The sequence below is a fragment of the Psittacula echo genome, assembly GCF_963264785.1.
Source record: "Psittacula echo genome assembly, chromosome: 5".
In the NCBI taxonomy this organism is placed as follows: domain Eukaryota; kingdom Metazoa; phylum Chordata; class Aves; order Psittaciformes; family Psittacidae; genus Psittacula; species Psittacula echo.
This window is the reverse complement of record NC_137739.1, coordinates 29,220,086-29,235,875: the sequence shown is the minus strand read 5'-3', so window position 1 is coordinate 29,235,875 and position 15,790 is coordinate 29,220,086. Positions and strand designations below refer to the sequence as shown.

Here is a 15,790-nt window from a genome sequence, read left to right as displayed (position 1 = left end):
TCATTTCAGTTGGGAAACACTTTCTGCCTATACAGAGTTATACCATTGTATTTCTCAAGACCATCAGGAAATTAGAAAAGTGCATTAGGAATACTACTACATGTTACCTAGTTCCATGAACATAATCAGTGATGAAGTCGTGCTTCCAATCCAAACTATTCTGTGATTCTACCTTACAACTTTCAGTCCATGCTGCCTCTTGCACTTGATAACATATTCTTTTAGTGAATATTAACTCAGGTGTTTTACTTCTCCGTTCTGCATTACAGATGAACATAGAATCATAGAAGAGTTAGGGTTGGAAAGGACCTTAAGATCATCAAGTTCCAACCCCCCTGCCATGGGCAAGGACACCTCACACTAAACCAGGTCACCCAAGGCTCTGTCCAACCTGGCCTTTAACACCGCCAGGGATGGAGCATTCACAACTTCCTTGGGCAACCGATTCCAGTGCCTCACCACCCTCTCAGTAAAGAACTTCTTCCTTATATCCAATCTAAACTTCTCCTGTTTAAGTTCTAACCCATTACCCCTTGTCCTGTCACTACAGTCACCAATGAAGAGTCCCTCCCCAGCATCCTTGTAGGACCCCTTCAGATACTGGAAGGCTGCTATGAGGTCTCCATGCAGCCTTCTCCAGGTTAAACAGCCCCAACTTTGTTGTCCTATCTTCATATGGGAGGTGCTTCGGTCCCCTGATCATCCTCATGACCCTCCTCTGGACTTGTTTCAACAGTTCCATGTCCTTTTTATGTTGAGGACACCAGAACTGCACACAATACTCCAAGTGAGGTCTCACGAGAGCAGAGTAGAGGGGCAGGATCACCTCCTTTGACCTGCTGGTCACGCTCCTCTTGATGCAGCCCAGGATACGGTTGGCTTTCTGGGCTGCGAGCGCACACTGCCAGCTCATGTTCATTTTCTCATTGACCAGCACCCCCAAGTCCTTCTCTGCAGGGCTGCTCTGAATCTCTTCTCTGCCCAACCTGTAGTTGTGCCTGGGATTGCTCCGACCCAGGTGTAGGACCTTGCACTTGGCATGGTTAAACTTCATAAGGTTGGCATCAGCCCACCTCACAAGCGTGTCGAGGTCCCTCTGGATGGCATCCCTTCCCTCTGGCATATCAACCGAACCACACAGCTTGGTGTCATTGGCAAACTTGCTGAGGGCGCCCTCAATCCCACTGTCCATGTCACCAACAAAGATGTTGAACAAGATCGGTCCCAGCACTCATCCCTCAGGGACACCACTCATTACTGGTCTCCAGCTGGACATGGAGCCATTGACCACAACTCTTTGCATGCGGCCATCCAGCCAGTTCTTTATCCACCAAGTGGTCCACCCATCAAATTGATGGCTCTCCAATTTAGAGACAAGGATGTTGTGTGGGACAGCATCGAATGCTTTGCACAAGTTCAGGTAGATGATGTCAACTGCTCTGCCCCTGTCCATCAGTTTCGTAGCCCCATCACAGAAGGCCACCAAATTGGTCAGGCAGGATTTCCCCTCAGTGAAGCCATGCTGGCTGTCACCAAGCACCTCCTTGTTTTTCATGTGCCTTAGCATGCCTTCCAGGAGAATCTGCTCCAAGATTTTGCCAGGCACAGAGGTGAGACTGACTGCTCTGTAATTCCCTGGGTCATCCATTTTCCCCTTCTTGAAAATGGGGGTTATATTTCCCTTTCTCCAGTCATTGGGAACTTCACCTGACTGCCATGAGTTTTCAAATATGATGGACAGTGGCTTAGCAACTTCATCTGCCAGCTCCTTCAGGACCCACGGATGGATTTCGTCAGGTCCCATGGACTTGTGCACATTCAGGTTCTTAAGATGGTCTCTAACCAGTTCCTCTCCTACAGTGGGCCTAGGGTCTTCATTCTCACAGTCCCTGCTTCTGCCTTCCAGGACTTGGGTGTTGTGGTCAGAGCATTTGCCAGTGAAGACCAAGGCAAAGAAGTCATTAAGAACCTCAGCCTTCTCCAAATCCAGGGTAGCCAGCTCTTCCGATAGCTTCTGGAAAAGGCCCACATTGTCCCTAGTCTGTTTTTTATTCGCAATGTAACTATAGAATTCCTTCCTGTTCTCTTTCACATCCCTAGCCAAGTTTAACTCTGAGCCTTAGCTTTCCTAACCTGGTCCCTAGCTTCCCGGACATCATTCCTATATTCTTCCCAGGCTGCCTGTCCTTGCTTCCACCTTTTTTAACCCTCTTTTTTCCCCTCTAAGATTCCCCAGCAGCTCCTTATCCATCCAAGGAGGTCTCCTGGCCCTCCTGCTGCACTTCCTTCTAGTTGGGATGCAACACTCCTGAGCTTGTAGCAGGTGATCCTTGAATAACAACCAATAGTCTTGGGCCCCCTGCCCTCTAGGGCTATTTCCTATCCTCCACCTAAATTAAATACAGGATAATTTTCCACTACTGGCTTTGCTAGAGGCTAACAGCTTGAAAAACAGCTATAAAAGCACTGCTAGTCCTTGGATTGTATTTTTGCTAGAACAATAACAAAGACAAACATTCAAAAACAGTATTTTACTTTAGACAAACTAAAGTTGCTCTCAAAATGAAATGAGAACATGAAAAACGACCAACATGTACTTTGAGAGTGACACATACCTTACAGCTGGTAATTTCTTCTACTCGTGCTTCAGCTGTCTGCCCTGCTTTGGGTCTTATCAAGACATACACTGCTTTCACTTTAGGACAGGATCTGAGCAGCTTTTCCAGAAGCACTTTTCCCATGAAGCCTGTAGCTCCTGTCAGGAGGATGTTCTTTCCTTCATAGTATTTGGGGATGGAAACCATTATGACCTTAATAAAAGTTTATATATATATAAAAAAAAAAAAAGCATATTAAAGAACTTCTAGGAGTTCACATTTTCAAAAGATATAAGTGACACAGATGCAAACATTCAACCTCATACCTGAAAGAAATGCTTAACAAATTCTTTTTTTTCCCCCTAACCTACAACTAGTACTTTAAGATGTCTTTTTTACATTCCAAAAAAAGTCCCACAGGGTCACTACAGTCATCCCAAATCTTGCAAGCTGCTCCTGTTAACAGGGTTTTAGGGAATTAAGACACCCACTCAGTCTAGGAAAATATCACAACTTCAGTCTATTTTTACCTCTATGTGTACGGTCCTTTACCACTTTAAGTGTCCGTTCCACATAAACCAAAGGTCATATCAGTAAAATGTAATCACAAGCAGATACTTCAAATACATTGACAGAAGACAGGGAGTGAGGCATCTGCCAATTGCTGGCCGTGGTATTTTGCCTGTGTCAGCAAAGTTCCCTGTCGGTATTAGGCTAAGCCTTCTTACAAATTAAACTGGACCACAGAGGAAGTACAGCTAGTTGCTTTCTATGAGATCTGCTGGTTCTATATTGATTACAAAAAAACACCATGCAGTTCCACAGACGATACAGGTTTCCAGCCTAGTCACCAAATAAGTCTGTTTGGTTTTCCCCACCAAGCAAGGGATTCGAAGTCTCACACAAACAATTTGAGTTTGCCACAAATATACCTCCTAATAAGATGTTTGTTACTCAAATTCAGCACAAAGCTCAGAAGTGCTGTAGGTTTTGCTTAAGTTAACTACAAGAATTTTTATTTCTTTCCCCTACCTTAATCAACCACTTGGATATCATGCCCAATTCTACTGGAAAGAAAGACTTTCTAAGCACAAATATGCTGCTATTTCTCACACTAATGCAGACTTTGGACCTTGACCCTTATGGCCTTTAGAACTAAACCTGTGCCTCAGACCAAACTCAAGCCATTCTAGTAAGTAAAATATACCAATTTTTACTATAACCCATAAGTGACTTACTTTCACTGTAGTAGACGGTAGCCTATGAATATAATTCCACCATGCTTTACCAATCTTTCTAATTAGACTTAAGACTGATGTACTGAAAGTCTCACTACAGTCTCCTATAGCAGATCCCCAAGCAACCCATTACTGAAAGCACTACCAAGAGGGGCGTATTCCATAAAACCATGATACTAAGAAAACCCAGAAAAATGAGTCCCCTTAAAACAGATGGGGCATTTCTTAAACAAGAATTACAAAATTGCATATCTAAACAGGAAGAGAGCCTTTCTTCATGTACTACCCAAGAAGAAAAAGAAATGCAACTTCCAAATATGCTTAGCTGTTTTGAAATGGCAGCCTATTGCAAGCAGGAACTTACCAAGGGATACACAGAATTTATGTTAGCAGTAAAGAACCACAGGTTTAATTTGCATTTTTGCCTGAAAAGTAAGTAAAAGTCTTTGGAGGAGGTTGTGAATGCTCCATCCTTGGCGGTGTTCAAGGCCAGGTTGGATGAGGCCTTGGGTGATATGGTTTAGTGTGAGGTGTCCCTGCCCATTGCAGGGCAGTTGGAACTAGATGATCTTAAGGTCCTTTCCAACCCTAACTATTCTATGATTCTACAACTTGTCTACATCTCAGGTACCAGTCATATTAAAATAATTGGGCTGTGTTTTTCATGTGCTTGTATCACAACAAAGCCTCTGAACAAGTTCTAAATGATTCTTTGCCAGAAACAAGTCATCACCTGCACAAGCTCCTATTTCAGGATTTGGGGTACAAAGTCTTATATTTTTTGGTCCAACACGCCGAATATTTTGACCCCCTTCTTTGACAACATCAGCTCCCAAATTTATTACTGAAGCATCGAAAAACTGGTAATGGGATACAGTTCCAAGTTTATAAAAGAACAAGCACTACTAACTCCACTGGCCACAGTATAAGATCCAAAATGGTTTCTTTGAAGGTTGATAAGATTCAGAGAGAGGGGTGGAAGGGAAAAAAGCTGTTTTACATTAAACCACTTTCACCACACACTTAAGACTTTAATGCAACTTTCAAAGCACACCTTCTGCAATAAAGCACAGAGAACAAGATACAGCATGCTTACGAGTCATTTTTTCCTGTTCAATGTAAGATACAGCCCTGTTGTCTTCACTGTGGTTCTTAAAGTCATAATTAACGCCCTCTGCTTATTCACATGTCCTCCCTGTAACTGCCATTTTCCGAATCTTTGCATACACCATGCAATTCCATTTCCTCCTAAAAATGTGCATCCTAGCTCCCACATAGAGGATAAGACCACTGTTCCCTCAAAAAAGGGAGAACTCATGCAATCATTACTGCACTGGTTTTGTAACCAAGATTCAATTTTGTTACAGTTCTTATATAATCTTGTCACTAATTTACCTGCTTAGCCATAATTCATATTTGTTACCCCTTAAGACTATGACACTATTTCTCACGAGTTCACTTGCCCTTCTTCAAAGGAAAGATTAATACTACTTCTGACATAATACTGTGTCCTCAGTCTGCAAACCCATTCACGTGGACAGTCTTTGGCTATGAAAACACAGGAACCTTGCTACAACACCCAGTACATGTGCTACAGGCCAACATCTGTTTCCAGAAGCTAAAAAAATGAAAGAATTTATGCTGTCAGTGGAAATATCTGTGTTGCTATGGTCTAGCTTTTCAGCTGAAAAATCTGTCAGTATTTAGGGTTAAGAGATACAAAGATGTCCTGGGTTCAGCAGCAGCAGTCACTTTTTCTCCTTCTTAGTAGCTGGTGCAGCGCTGTGGTTTTGACTTTCGGCCTGGGAATAATACTGATAAAACCAATGTTTTCAGTTGCTGGTCAGAATGTTTACCCTGACCAAGGACTTTGAGAGTCTCATGCTCTGCCAGGGAGGAGGGGAAGCTGGGAGGAAGCAGGCAGAGGACACCTGACCCAAACTAGCCAAAGAGGTATTCCATACCACAGCACATCATGCCCAGGGAGGTAACTGGGAGTTACTTGGAAGGGCACGCTCTCTGCTCTGTCTGGCCTGATTTTCAGCTGGTGGTATTGTATTCTCTTCCCTTGTTATTTCTCTTATCATTATTATTATTGGTGGTAGCAGCAGTGATTTGTGTTATACCTTAGTTACTGGACTGTTTTTATCTCAACCTGTGGGAGTTACATTCTTTCGATTCTCCTCACCATCCCTCTGGGGGGGGGGTGGGGGTGGGGTTGGGGGCGGAGAGTAGAAACTGTGTGGCTGACTTGCCGACTGGCTTAAACCACGACAAAAGAGAACAGCTAGAAGAGATCAGAAACTTCCCTGGCTCAATTATTTCTGACCATACTCCTTTGTGTATGAGGCTGATACCTGACCAAAAGTCATTATTCTCCTGAAACTCTTACAGAATGCCAGACCTACAAAATATCCAGATCAAAAGCTATGGTTATGTACAATGAGAAAACAGGTTCAGTTAAACACAAACATACACATTCACATTCACATCCGAGAGGCAGCAACACCTACTTGACTGACAGAAAGGTTTCCTTTGAGAAACTCAGTCCCAATTCCCTTTACCCTGTTCTGCAACAAGTAACCTCTGGTAGACTTTATTCACAGCAATTTTCCACACTAATTTTATGTTCTACTTCCATTCCTCTAGAAGAGTCTAGCTAGAAAACAGAATTGGAGACCCTTTCAGAAATATACATTGCTGGCAAGGTTACAGCAACAAACACTTGAATTATGAGGGGTCTGCCTAGCAGCATCAAGTGTGAATCGAGGACAAAAACAATGTATGGAATCTAGGTGTGAACAAAGTCTGAAATCAACAGCCTGTGTTTCTAGCAGGGGAAAAAAAAAATAAAAATCTCAACTGCAGAAAGGGGAAAGAATGTTCCCATTTTCCACCTACCTTTCCCTGCCTTCTCTGAGAATGCAGCTGCACATGCCAGTTAGCACAGCATTGCTGGCAACTCCGTATTTCAGACTCAGAAGGGACTTACCTTACAAGTACAGCACACTAACTATGTTAACTTTTCAAGTTCTTTATAGAGGCAAATTACCAAAGAAGTAAATCATAATTGTGTTTAAAAAAGTTAAAGAAATAAAGGTCAAATTAATTTCCACTAGGAACTACATTTAACACCTAACAGGTTGAGTAGGTCCAGAAACTAAAGACCTACCTTGGAAGACGACACAGTAAAATCAAATTTAGCTTTTTAAGGTTGATGTTTAAGTGTCAGCAATTGTTTTATCTGGTTTTGGAGTGCATCTTTTTGCATGTTTGCAACAGCTGAGTTGTAGCTATTAACCAGTGATACGTATTTCCACTAGCTATCCAATGTCTTGCTAGCAGCTATCTCTTCAAACATGCAGACAGGTAACTCTTAGCAATCACAAAATTGTCTCAGGCCCACTGGAATACCTGAATCCCTATATCATAGCTACTTCTTTGACCTAGCAAGTAGTAACTGCCATGAAAAAACAAATTTGACAGTAGAATGAATGAACAGTTCTGTAAAGGATTCTTGCTTCAGAAGAGGGATGACTGAAACTACCAGATGACTTAGGGATAAACATCCTTTGGTAGAGGAAGCCTCTATTAAGCAGCTATAGAGAAACTGATGCTAGTTACTTCTGAATTCACAGGTTCAGGGCTAAATCAACAATGACACTTCTAAGATACAGCTTATTTGAAGGGTGCTGTCCTTTGATAAATCAAAGAGTTCTTCAGATCTTCAGTAAACAACAAAAACCACCCCAACACAAAAAACAGCCCACAACCAAAAAAACCCCACACTCCAGGATCCTAGCCAACATTCTGAATCTTGTAAGAAATTCTAGTGTCCAAAGCTGAGCAAGTGCTATTATGGAGCAAACAACAGCTGCTCTGTTTGCCTTCAGAGCTACTGCAGCAATATTTAACTCATTGCTTCAGAGGTCCAAATCTCAAAACAGAGACAATTCTGCTTTTAAAAGGAAAAAGACCAATTTTCAGATTTGCCCAAACACAAATCAAGATGCTTAAAGACTTGCTTTCCAAGTGCCAGGAAAGCCTGCTGCAGTTCTATTGCATGCTTAAATGCTAACTCCAGAAACCAGAAAGAATGTGCATATATGTCCTTGTTAGAGATTAAATGGTCCCGTTTCTATTTTATCACTAACAAACATTAGGTCAACAAGATGCTCCCTTCAAATTCAACCATACTGTGATTATCACTCACAGGAAACAGAAAACATGTATTTCCCAACCTCTCAAGCGTCAGCAATAAGCCACTAAGTTCTGCAAAAATACAATCTGACAAACCAGTTTCCCCCTTTCCTTCCACCAGCTTCAACCTAGTACTAGCAGCAATACAACAAAAAAGTCTAAATTGCAGAAGAAACATCTATGTATATTCAGGAGATGAAATTCATCTAGACATCAAACCTGAATGCACCACAGGTGGTGGTTTGTTTGTTTTAAATATCACATATGCACACATTCACACCAGACAAAAATCATTACAGAAGTCCCTCATACAGAGCTTCAATTGCCACATCACATGGACACTACAGCAAGCCAAAAAAAAAAAAAAAATATATATATATATATATATATATATATAAAAAGAACTGGAGAGATTGAGATTGAGAAATTCAGGCAACAAAGGAAGTAACCTTTAACTCATCTAAACAAGGTTACTGCCAGAAAGTCAAGCCTGGGTCATATCATGTCTGATTTTGTTTGATACCTTGTTTCCACAAAAGTAAATCAATGAATGCTATCAGCAGAATGTCCACATTTTCAACCACCACAAGGGTCAATGATCTGCCCTATTTGGACAATACCTATCCAGCATATCACCAAAAGATGACTGTTTGTCTTCACGGTCCAAGGTTATATCCATTGAGAAACCTTATCTGCAAAAGATACTGTTTTACAAGATGTGTAGAGGCTGAAATGATGGAACAGAGTATTTCCTGCTCTAAACTGCTTCTGGTGTAAGTCAACCTTAAAGCATACCTATTCTGAGCTTTACAATCACATAGAAGATTTGGGAATCTTCCCACATCTAGCAAAAAGACAAGCTTATCCATGTTTTAGACTTCATCTACATTCTTATCTACTCTTTGCAAGGTCATTTTCTTTACTAGCTGTAAAACACAGTTCCCCTGCAAGATAAACCTTCTCAAAAAATTCAACACACCTCCAGGAGCTGGAAAACACATTGCCAGGTTTGGAAGCTACTCTGAACAACCAAGTTCTTAAGAACTATCAAAACAAAAAGCTAGCCAGACTTTGGCTTATGCCAGTTGGTACACCAGATACAAGTGTCTCACTACACATTTTCTAGACAAGTAACTACAGCGTATTCAGGGTTACAGTAAGTTCTCACATGTATACCTACATGCTTGTAGAGATCATTGATAAAGACAAGTGAAACACAACAAAACTAAATCAATCTGAAAGATTATACCCAAGTCATCACAACAGTAGTATAAATACCACCAGAAGACCCAAAGCTGTATGTGAAATATGGCCAACACTCAGTATATTAAGAGAATTTTTTAAAACAACAGGCTTTTCAAACTAGTTATATTCTTCAATCTTGAAGATGACTAATGCAGAGACTACTACCAATGAAAAGATTTGTCCACTTTAAGTCACACATCTATTCAAACACAAGACCAGGTAGAGTAACTAATAAAACCCAAAAAACCTTTCTCCTTGCAATTCTTACCACTGCAATAAGCCAGATAAAGTAAAAAAAAAAAAAAAAAAAAAAAAAAAAACAAAAAAAAAAAAACACAAAAAAAAACACCAAAAAACCAACTTGCAGTAAGCTCCAGTTACATTCCTCCTGTATATAATACTATCTCTGGCAGTACATACATTCAAGGTAGGGAGCATTATCAAATTTAGGTGAGACTTAACTGGTACTGCATATTAACTATTTAACAGCACTAGAGCATTTTGATACCAAAACCTAGACTGATGGCAGAAGTTGTTCTGTAACCTCCTTTAAGACCACAATGACAATACCAAAGTACCGTATTCATTCAATTGCTTTAAGAAGATGGTGAATTTGGAGCTACTAACCCATGACTACTCAATAATTTATTAGCAGAATTCAGCCCAACCCAGAAACTGTTTCATTTGCCATTTGAAGACACCCTTGTGAAAGTAAGATACTTTGAAGTCAGGGCTGCACGTGAAATCATGGTGTCTTTAACCTCTTCTAATCCTTTACTCTTACTGAGGGGAACCTGACCTCAGTGTGAGCCACTGCTGAGTTGATCCCAGTAGAACTTTGTTATTAGAGGTATTCAATGAGTGTGGCTACACAGATACTTCTTACGTACATGTTCAAACATGTTCTTTCAGCCAAAATTCTGATTTTACTACAGATCTCCATTCATTTATGCTTCTACTCAGAGACATTCTGTTCCAGATGACTAAAAATTGCTTTTGAGTAGTAAATCCTCTGTTCCCAAAGTACTGGAACAGTCCCTTGCTTTACTGTAATTACATGTCTTCCACAGTAAGTCCCTCCTCTGAAAATGAACTAAAACAAAGTAAAAGGGTTTTAGCATCCCTTTGTAATTAGGTTGGAAGTTGACATTTTTCCGAATTGCCTACTGCTCGAGCTTTGTCTTAAGTGCATGTTGGAAAGAAAAAAAAAAAAAAAAAAGTCTCTTTTGGTGTAATTAATCTGATTTCTCCAAGCAGCACAGAAAGCTTCTATCAGTTCAGAAATTAAGCTATTATAGTAAAGCCACATACCTCACAAGAATATTCACTATACTCCATCCCCACTTCGTGTAAAAACATGTTTAACACATATCCAGACAGCTCTCAAGTTTAAGATACCAAAAAGCAAGCAGATTCAAGATTTGCTGAACAGGATCACAGTTCCAGATCATTTTATTTAAGTTAATTAGAAATCTACATTTGAAAACTCACTTGTGCTTTTAGTTATGAAAGGACAAGTTCACTGTTAATCAAGGCAGCTACATAAACCATGACACGAATTAACCCTGAAAGGAGAACAAAACCTGTTTGAAGATCTTACCTACAACATAATGCAGAGAGTAATACAGTTGGCTACCACGCAAACTGCTGAAGCTACAAATATCACTCAATTCTTATTCATTGCATTAAGTCAAAGGCATCAATTTAGCCTTGAAAGAAGTATGTCAATATCCAGTCCAGCTTACCACTCGGAAAAGCCTTAGCAGTAACAGCAGGATTATTGCTCCAGTTGTTACTGTGATATTGTCATTTTGCTGGGAGAGGAAAGCCAAAACCCAAGGGGGGGGGGGGGGGGGAGGGGAGGAGGGAAAGAGCAAACATCCAGTGGCTCATCTGTTTTTCTAGTTTCCCTGTTAAAACACAAATCTAGGTAATAAAAACCCAGATTCACGTTTCTCTCATTGACCAGACAGCACAAAGTAACCAAAAACTATACCTGCAATTGCATTCTCTTTATAACATCAAAAGGACAAGATAAGCCATCTGAACCAGTCTTTACCAGAATTGCCTTAGCATGTATGATTAAATTTATTTAAGCATTTACAATCAAAATACTTAATAAAAAAAAAAAAACAAAACAAAACAAAAAAACACCACAAACAAAAAACCAAAACCACACCTCACCACACACCACAAACACACCCAAACCTCTTTTTAAATTACACTGTTACAGAGTTAGAAGGCTTGAGCCACATTTTCTGGCACATATTACACAATGATTTTAAAATCCTAGGAATCAACACTTCCAGACTCCTACCATACTTTCCCATGCCTCTTACAACTGAAAAAGAAAATTCAAAATCATCAGCCTTGCTGATCCTCTCAGCTCATCTAAAGAGTTTCTTAAAAAAACATTTACAGGGAAGTAAAAAAAAAAAAAAGCCAAAAAAAAACCCCCAACAAACACAAAAGAACCCATAATGCATATTTGACAGATACACATGAATGTTTAGTACTAACTTACTCATGATAATACTGTAACAAAATACCCAAATACTCCTGATTATATTTCCCCAAATCCCAACTTCTAGTGCCATCACAGTAAAGGACACCCACAGCTCACGAGCTGTGACTGCTTACTAATTGTTTAACAGCTATAAAAGAGTTAACTGTAATTTAAGAGTTCTAAATCTTAAGTCCTCCATAACTATATACATAACTATAACCAAGAACTTAATGCCTTAATGTTTAAGTGAGCCACTTGAAAACTTTTCATGCAAAACTGCAGTCAAACAATACAGCTTCTTAACATGGTGCAATTCAATGGCTTTCCAATGCAAATCAATACAGGTATTTCCTCTCCCATTATGTTCCTGCAGAAATTACCGATAATTCTTCTGAAACCTAAAAATAACTAATTTATCCGACAACTGCTCTATCACGTTGTACTTGACTAACCACCTTCTTTAAAACAAGAACCACCATCACCCACACACTTTCCTTTTTCCACAAATGTAGGGGGAAAACAGTCAAAAAATAAAACCCCATTTTCACAATCTTCTTAACTTTAAAAATAGCTTAAATACAGACAGCTAAAGCAAATTTTACTAACAGACTGCCAACCTGTCCTACAAACAGAACAAACAGAAGTGAGCATCAGTTAAGCAGGATGACTAAAGCCTCTCTTGGAAGAGCAGAGGTATTCACTCCACTCCTGTAGCTGATACTGATGATGTAGACGCTGAAGGCTCCAATCTTCAGTCCCGTTTATGCTAATGGATGTTATTTAGACCTCTCAATTACATCTATTGCACAAGAAGCCCTATAAATTTGCAAACGTGAAGCTGAACAACATGGAAAAAGGTTGGCATAATGTAGTAAATGCACAGCTACCAAACAGCAGCTTAGCAAGACCTATTACACGCAGCCTTTCTAACCACGCCCTAAGAAAGAATGTAATAGGTACATCAATAAAGTCACTTTCTTTGAGAAAGTTTGGAGAAAGCTTAAAAAAGGCAAAGAACTTTTTACAAAAAGGGCCTTACTATAAACCCTGGGTTGAAGACACTCAGAAGAAAAGGCAAATACCCTATTCAGAGAGATGGTATTTGTTAGCACAGCTTGCAGCTTCCAAACTTTAGAAGTGTTTAAGCTAAATAAAGAATAGCTGGCGGACTGTATTACTTCAAGGCTCAAAATTGGCAACTGGGAGAAACAATACGGACATATATGAAGGTATTAACCAAGCCCAGCCATTAAATGATTACATAAGATAAGTCTTCCACCTATAAACAAAGTACCAAACTAATCAAGTACAAGTTTAGATGATACTGGTTCTGTTCCAGAGGTTTTTGTTTGCTTGCTTCAGCTCTGCTTCCTGCAGACAAGTAACAGGCATACCATACTCAACACAGGCCATCTGCAAACACTATTTTGTGACAAAAGAAAAAACTCCAAAAAAACACACAAAATACAACTTCTGGCTGGAGAAGCTAACCAAACCCCAAATCACTGCAACGATAAAGCTGTGTCCTAAGCAACATCTCTACGTTCCCTAGTGCTTGAATAAACTTTCCAAATTGATGGATAACCATTTTGTTTTGTTGTACAGCCCTCCCAAGCATCGGAAGCACAGTGCTTGTGCAGAACTGTGAACTCCTACAAGAGCTAAAACTCAAACAAGAAGATGACAAAGGACCCTTTGCTTTATAGCGGTCAGGAAGAGATTCAGTTTGGCTTTTCAGGAGCTAAGAGGTTCTATGGAAGGCATGATTCTCCATCTGCAGGATTAACATTAATACAGGTATTTCAAGACTTCTATTACCTCAGTTGTCAAAGGTAACTTCTCGTAAGCAGAATCATGGCATGCTGTCAGGACTTGCACTGTGAAACCAACACTTAGTGATGCTCTCTGCCCACCTGTGGCTAGTAGATGTCCTGTACCTTTTCAAAGTCTGAGGCAATATAAATACCAAATAATCTCTTTTCTATTACAGATACAGTTTTGCTTCAATACTAACTTTTTATTGATGAGTATTGGCTGCTTAGGATAATTAAGATAACAGGTTAGGGGGTTTGTAGCTATAGGAAGGGAAAATATTGATAATTTCTAAAACATACCTCTACATTAGACTATGTGACTACCCCATTGGACTTATACTGTTAAAACTGTCTCTAGCAAAACTCTGTTAGAGCTGCAGTCCAGCACAAGGTAAATAAATAAAGATTAAGTACTTACAGCAATTTAAAATAAATAAAATAAAAAGCAAAATAAAACTTGCAGCAATAGATTTGCATATTGCTTTATAGTTCTGTAACAGCTAGGAGAAAAAAAACCCAGCACCTGCAAAGTCAACCTTTCACATCCAGTTGTGGGAGGGTTTCGCTGGGGAAATGGCAGATTTTCAAGCCATCTGTATTTGAGGAGGGTTCAAAAACAGGGTAGAAAAGCAGTGAAGATCCTAGAATTATATACCTGATCTCCAGATTGCCAAAACAATGGTATCTCCATTATGAAGCACAGACATGATACAGAAATTGGGGAAGTTAGGGGTCAAGAAATTCTAGCCTGTTACTATACAGTGGAATACAACTCCCACTACTAACTAACTCTCCACTAACTCTACTAACTAACTCTACTAACTAACACTCCAACTAACAATGTTCCACTTCTACTTTAATTACTACTGAAGCAGTTATGAATATATCAAAAACTTCCAGTTGCTAAAGCCATACTAGGTTAAATGTAATTAAGTGTAAGTAGGTTTAATGAAATTAAAGTTTTTTATTTCCAGGGGATTCAAGCTGGTTTCAATTACAAGTTCACTACCTTTCAGTACATCTCTGCGATTAGCCACGCTTTAAACTGCACTCAATAAACTCTTTCTGCAGACCCACGCGGCTCCTGCTTCACAAGGACTCCAAGCCCCCACCCAGAGGCACGGGCGGCTGCACACACCAAGAGCTACCATAGCTCTTAATTTACGATTTCCTGACGCAGGGACCCATTGCATTGGGACTCCTGTTTAAAGAAACGGACCACTTCGGTTCTCGTTCCCGCACATTCTTCTGCACGGGAGAGAAATGTGTGGTCTTTTCCCGTAAGACTACTCTCTGTACTAGCCGCAGCCATACAGGCTCTGGGAAAGGGGAACTGCCGTGGTGATACGGCCCGAACTAGGGGAAGTCTGAGCTGCTCCGCAGGAAAAGCGGGCGCGCCGCTGTTCGGAAGAGGCCCATATAGCGCCGCAGGGCAGAGAGGCGGGTGGCGAGGCAGGGCAAGGGCAGATGGGTGGTACGCCTGGCGCAGGGCCCCGCGGCAGGTGGAGCGGCCGGCGCGGACTCCGGGGCCTCCAGCTTCACCCACGCGAAGCGCAGCCCTGTGGGGCCCTGACGGCCGCTCGGTGCTCCCCCTCTGTTAAGCATCGACTTCTCCGCCTGTAACGCGTCTCCGGCCTGGCTCCCTGCCCGTCACCACCCCACCTCAGAGCTCCGCGCTTCCAGCGCCTGCGCCCCTCCTTCCCTGCCCCTCCTTCCCTCCCCCTCACGGCAACCTCCCGAAAACGCATGACGGTGGCCGGCTCCCTCCGCGTCCCCTCACGACCCGCAGGAGAAGATGGAGATTGAGCGGCTCAGCCCGAGCCGGCCCCGACTTCCCGCCGCAGCCCAGGCAGCCGTTACCTACTCCGGGCGGCGTAGCCCTCTGAGCCGCTCTGCGCCACTCCCCGCGCCGTATCCCACTGCTCTGAGGGGCTCGGGCAGCGGTCCTGAAGAAGCCGCTCCCGTTGGCCGTTACGCACACGGCACTCGCCCGCCTATTGGCTCCTCGCTCCGCCGCTCGGTGGGACGAGGACGACGGGGATTGGCGGCTGCAAGGAACCCCGCCCAGTGCCGCGGCGGGGCGCGGGCGGAGGGGCCGAGTTCTGCGCCGCCGCCCCAGAGCAGCGCGTGCCCCCCGGCAAGCGCCTGCCTGCCGCCTGACCACGGTGGGGGCGGAGGTGGGGGCACCGA

At 41.8% G+C, this 15,790-nt stretch overlaps 1 protein-coding gene across 4 annotated transcripts in view; it reads right to left on the bottom strand.

Moving 5' to 3' along the window:
* Window positions 1–15,586, bottom strand: part of FAR1 (fatty acyl-CoA reductase 1) — a 38,127-nt gene extending 22,541 nt beyond the window's left edge. Inside the window, exons 1-3 of one of the 4 annotated variants that reach the window (XM_080617443.1) lie at window positions 15,465–15,502; window positions 14,019–14,193; window positions 2,616–2,810 (exon numbers count right to left, since the gene is read on the bottom strand). In XM_080617443.1, the coding sequence (XP_080473569.1) occupies window positions 2,616–2,804 (189 nt within the window). In that variant the 5' untranslated portion in view covers window positions 2,805–2,810; window positions 14,019–14,193; window positions 15,465–15,502. Of the gene's footprint in view, window positions 1–2,615; window positions 2,811–14,018; window positions 14,194–14,609; window positions 15,279–15,460 lie in introns of those variants that run through there. The other 3 variants (XM_080617441.1, XM_080617442.1, XM_080617444.1) reach the window with 3 other exon arrangements.
* Between the last annotated feature and the right edge of the window lie 204 nt (window positions 15,587–15,790).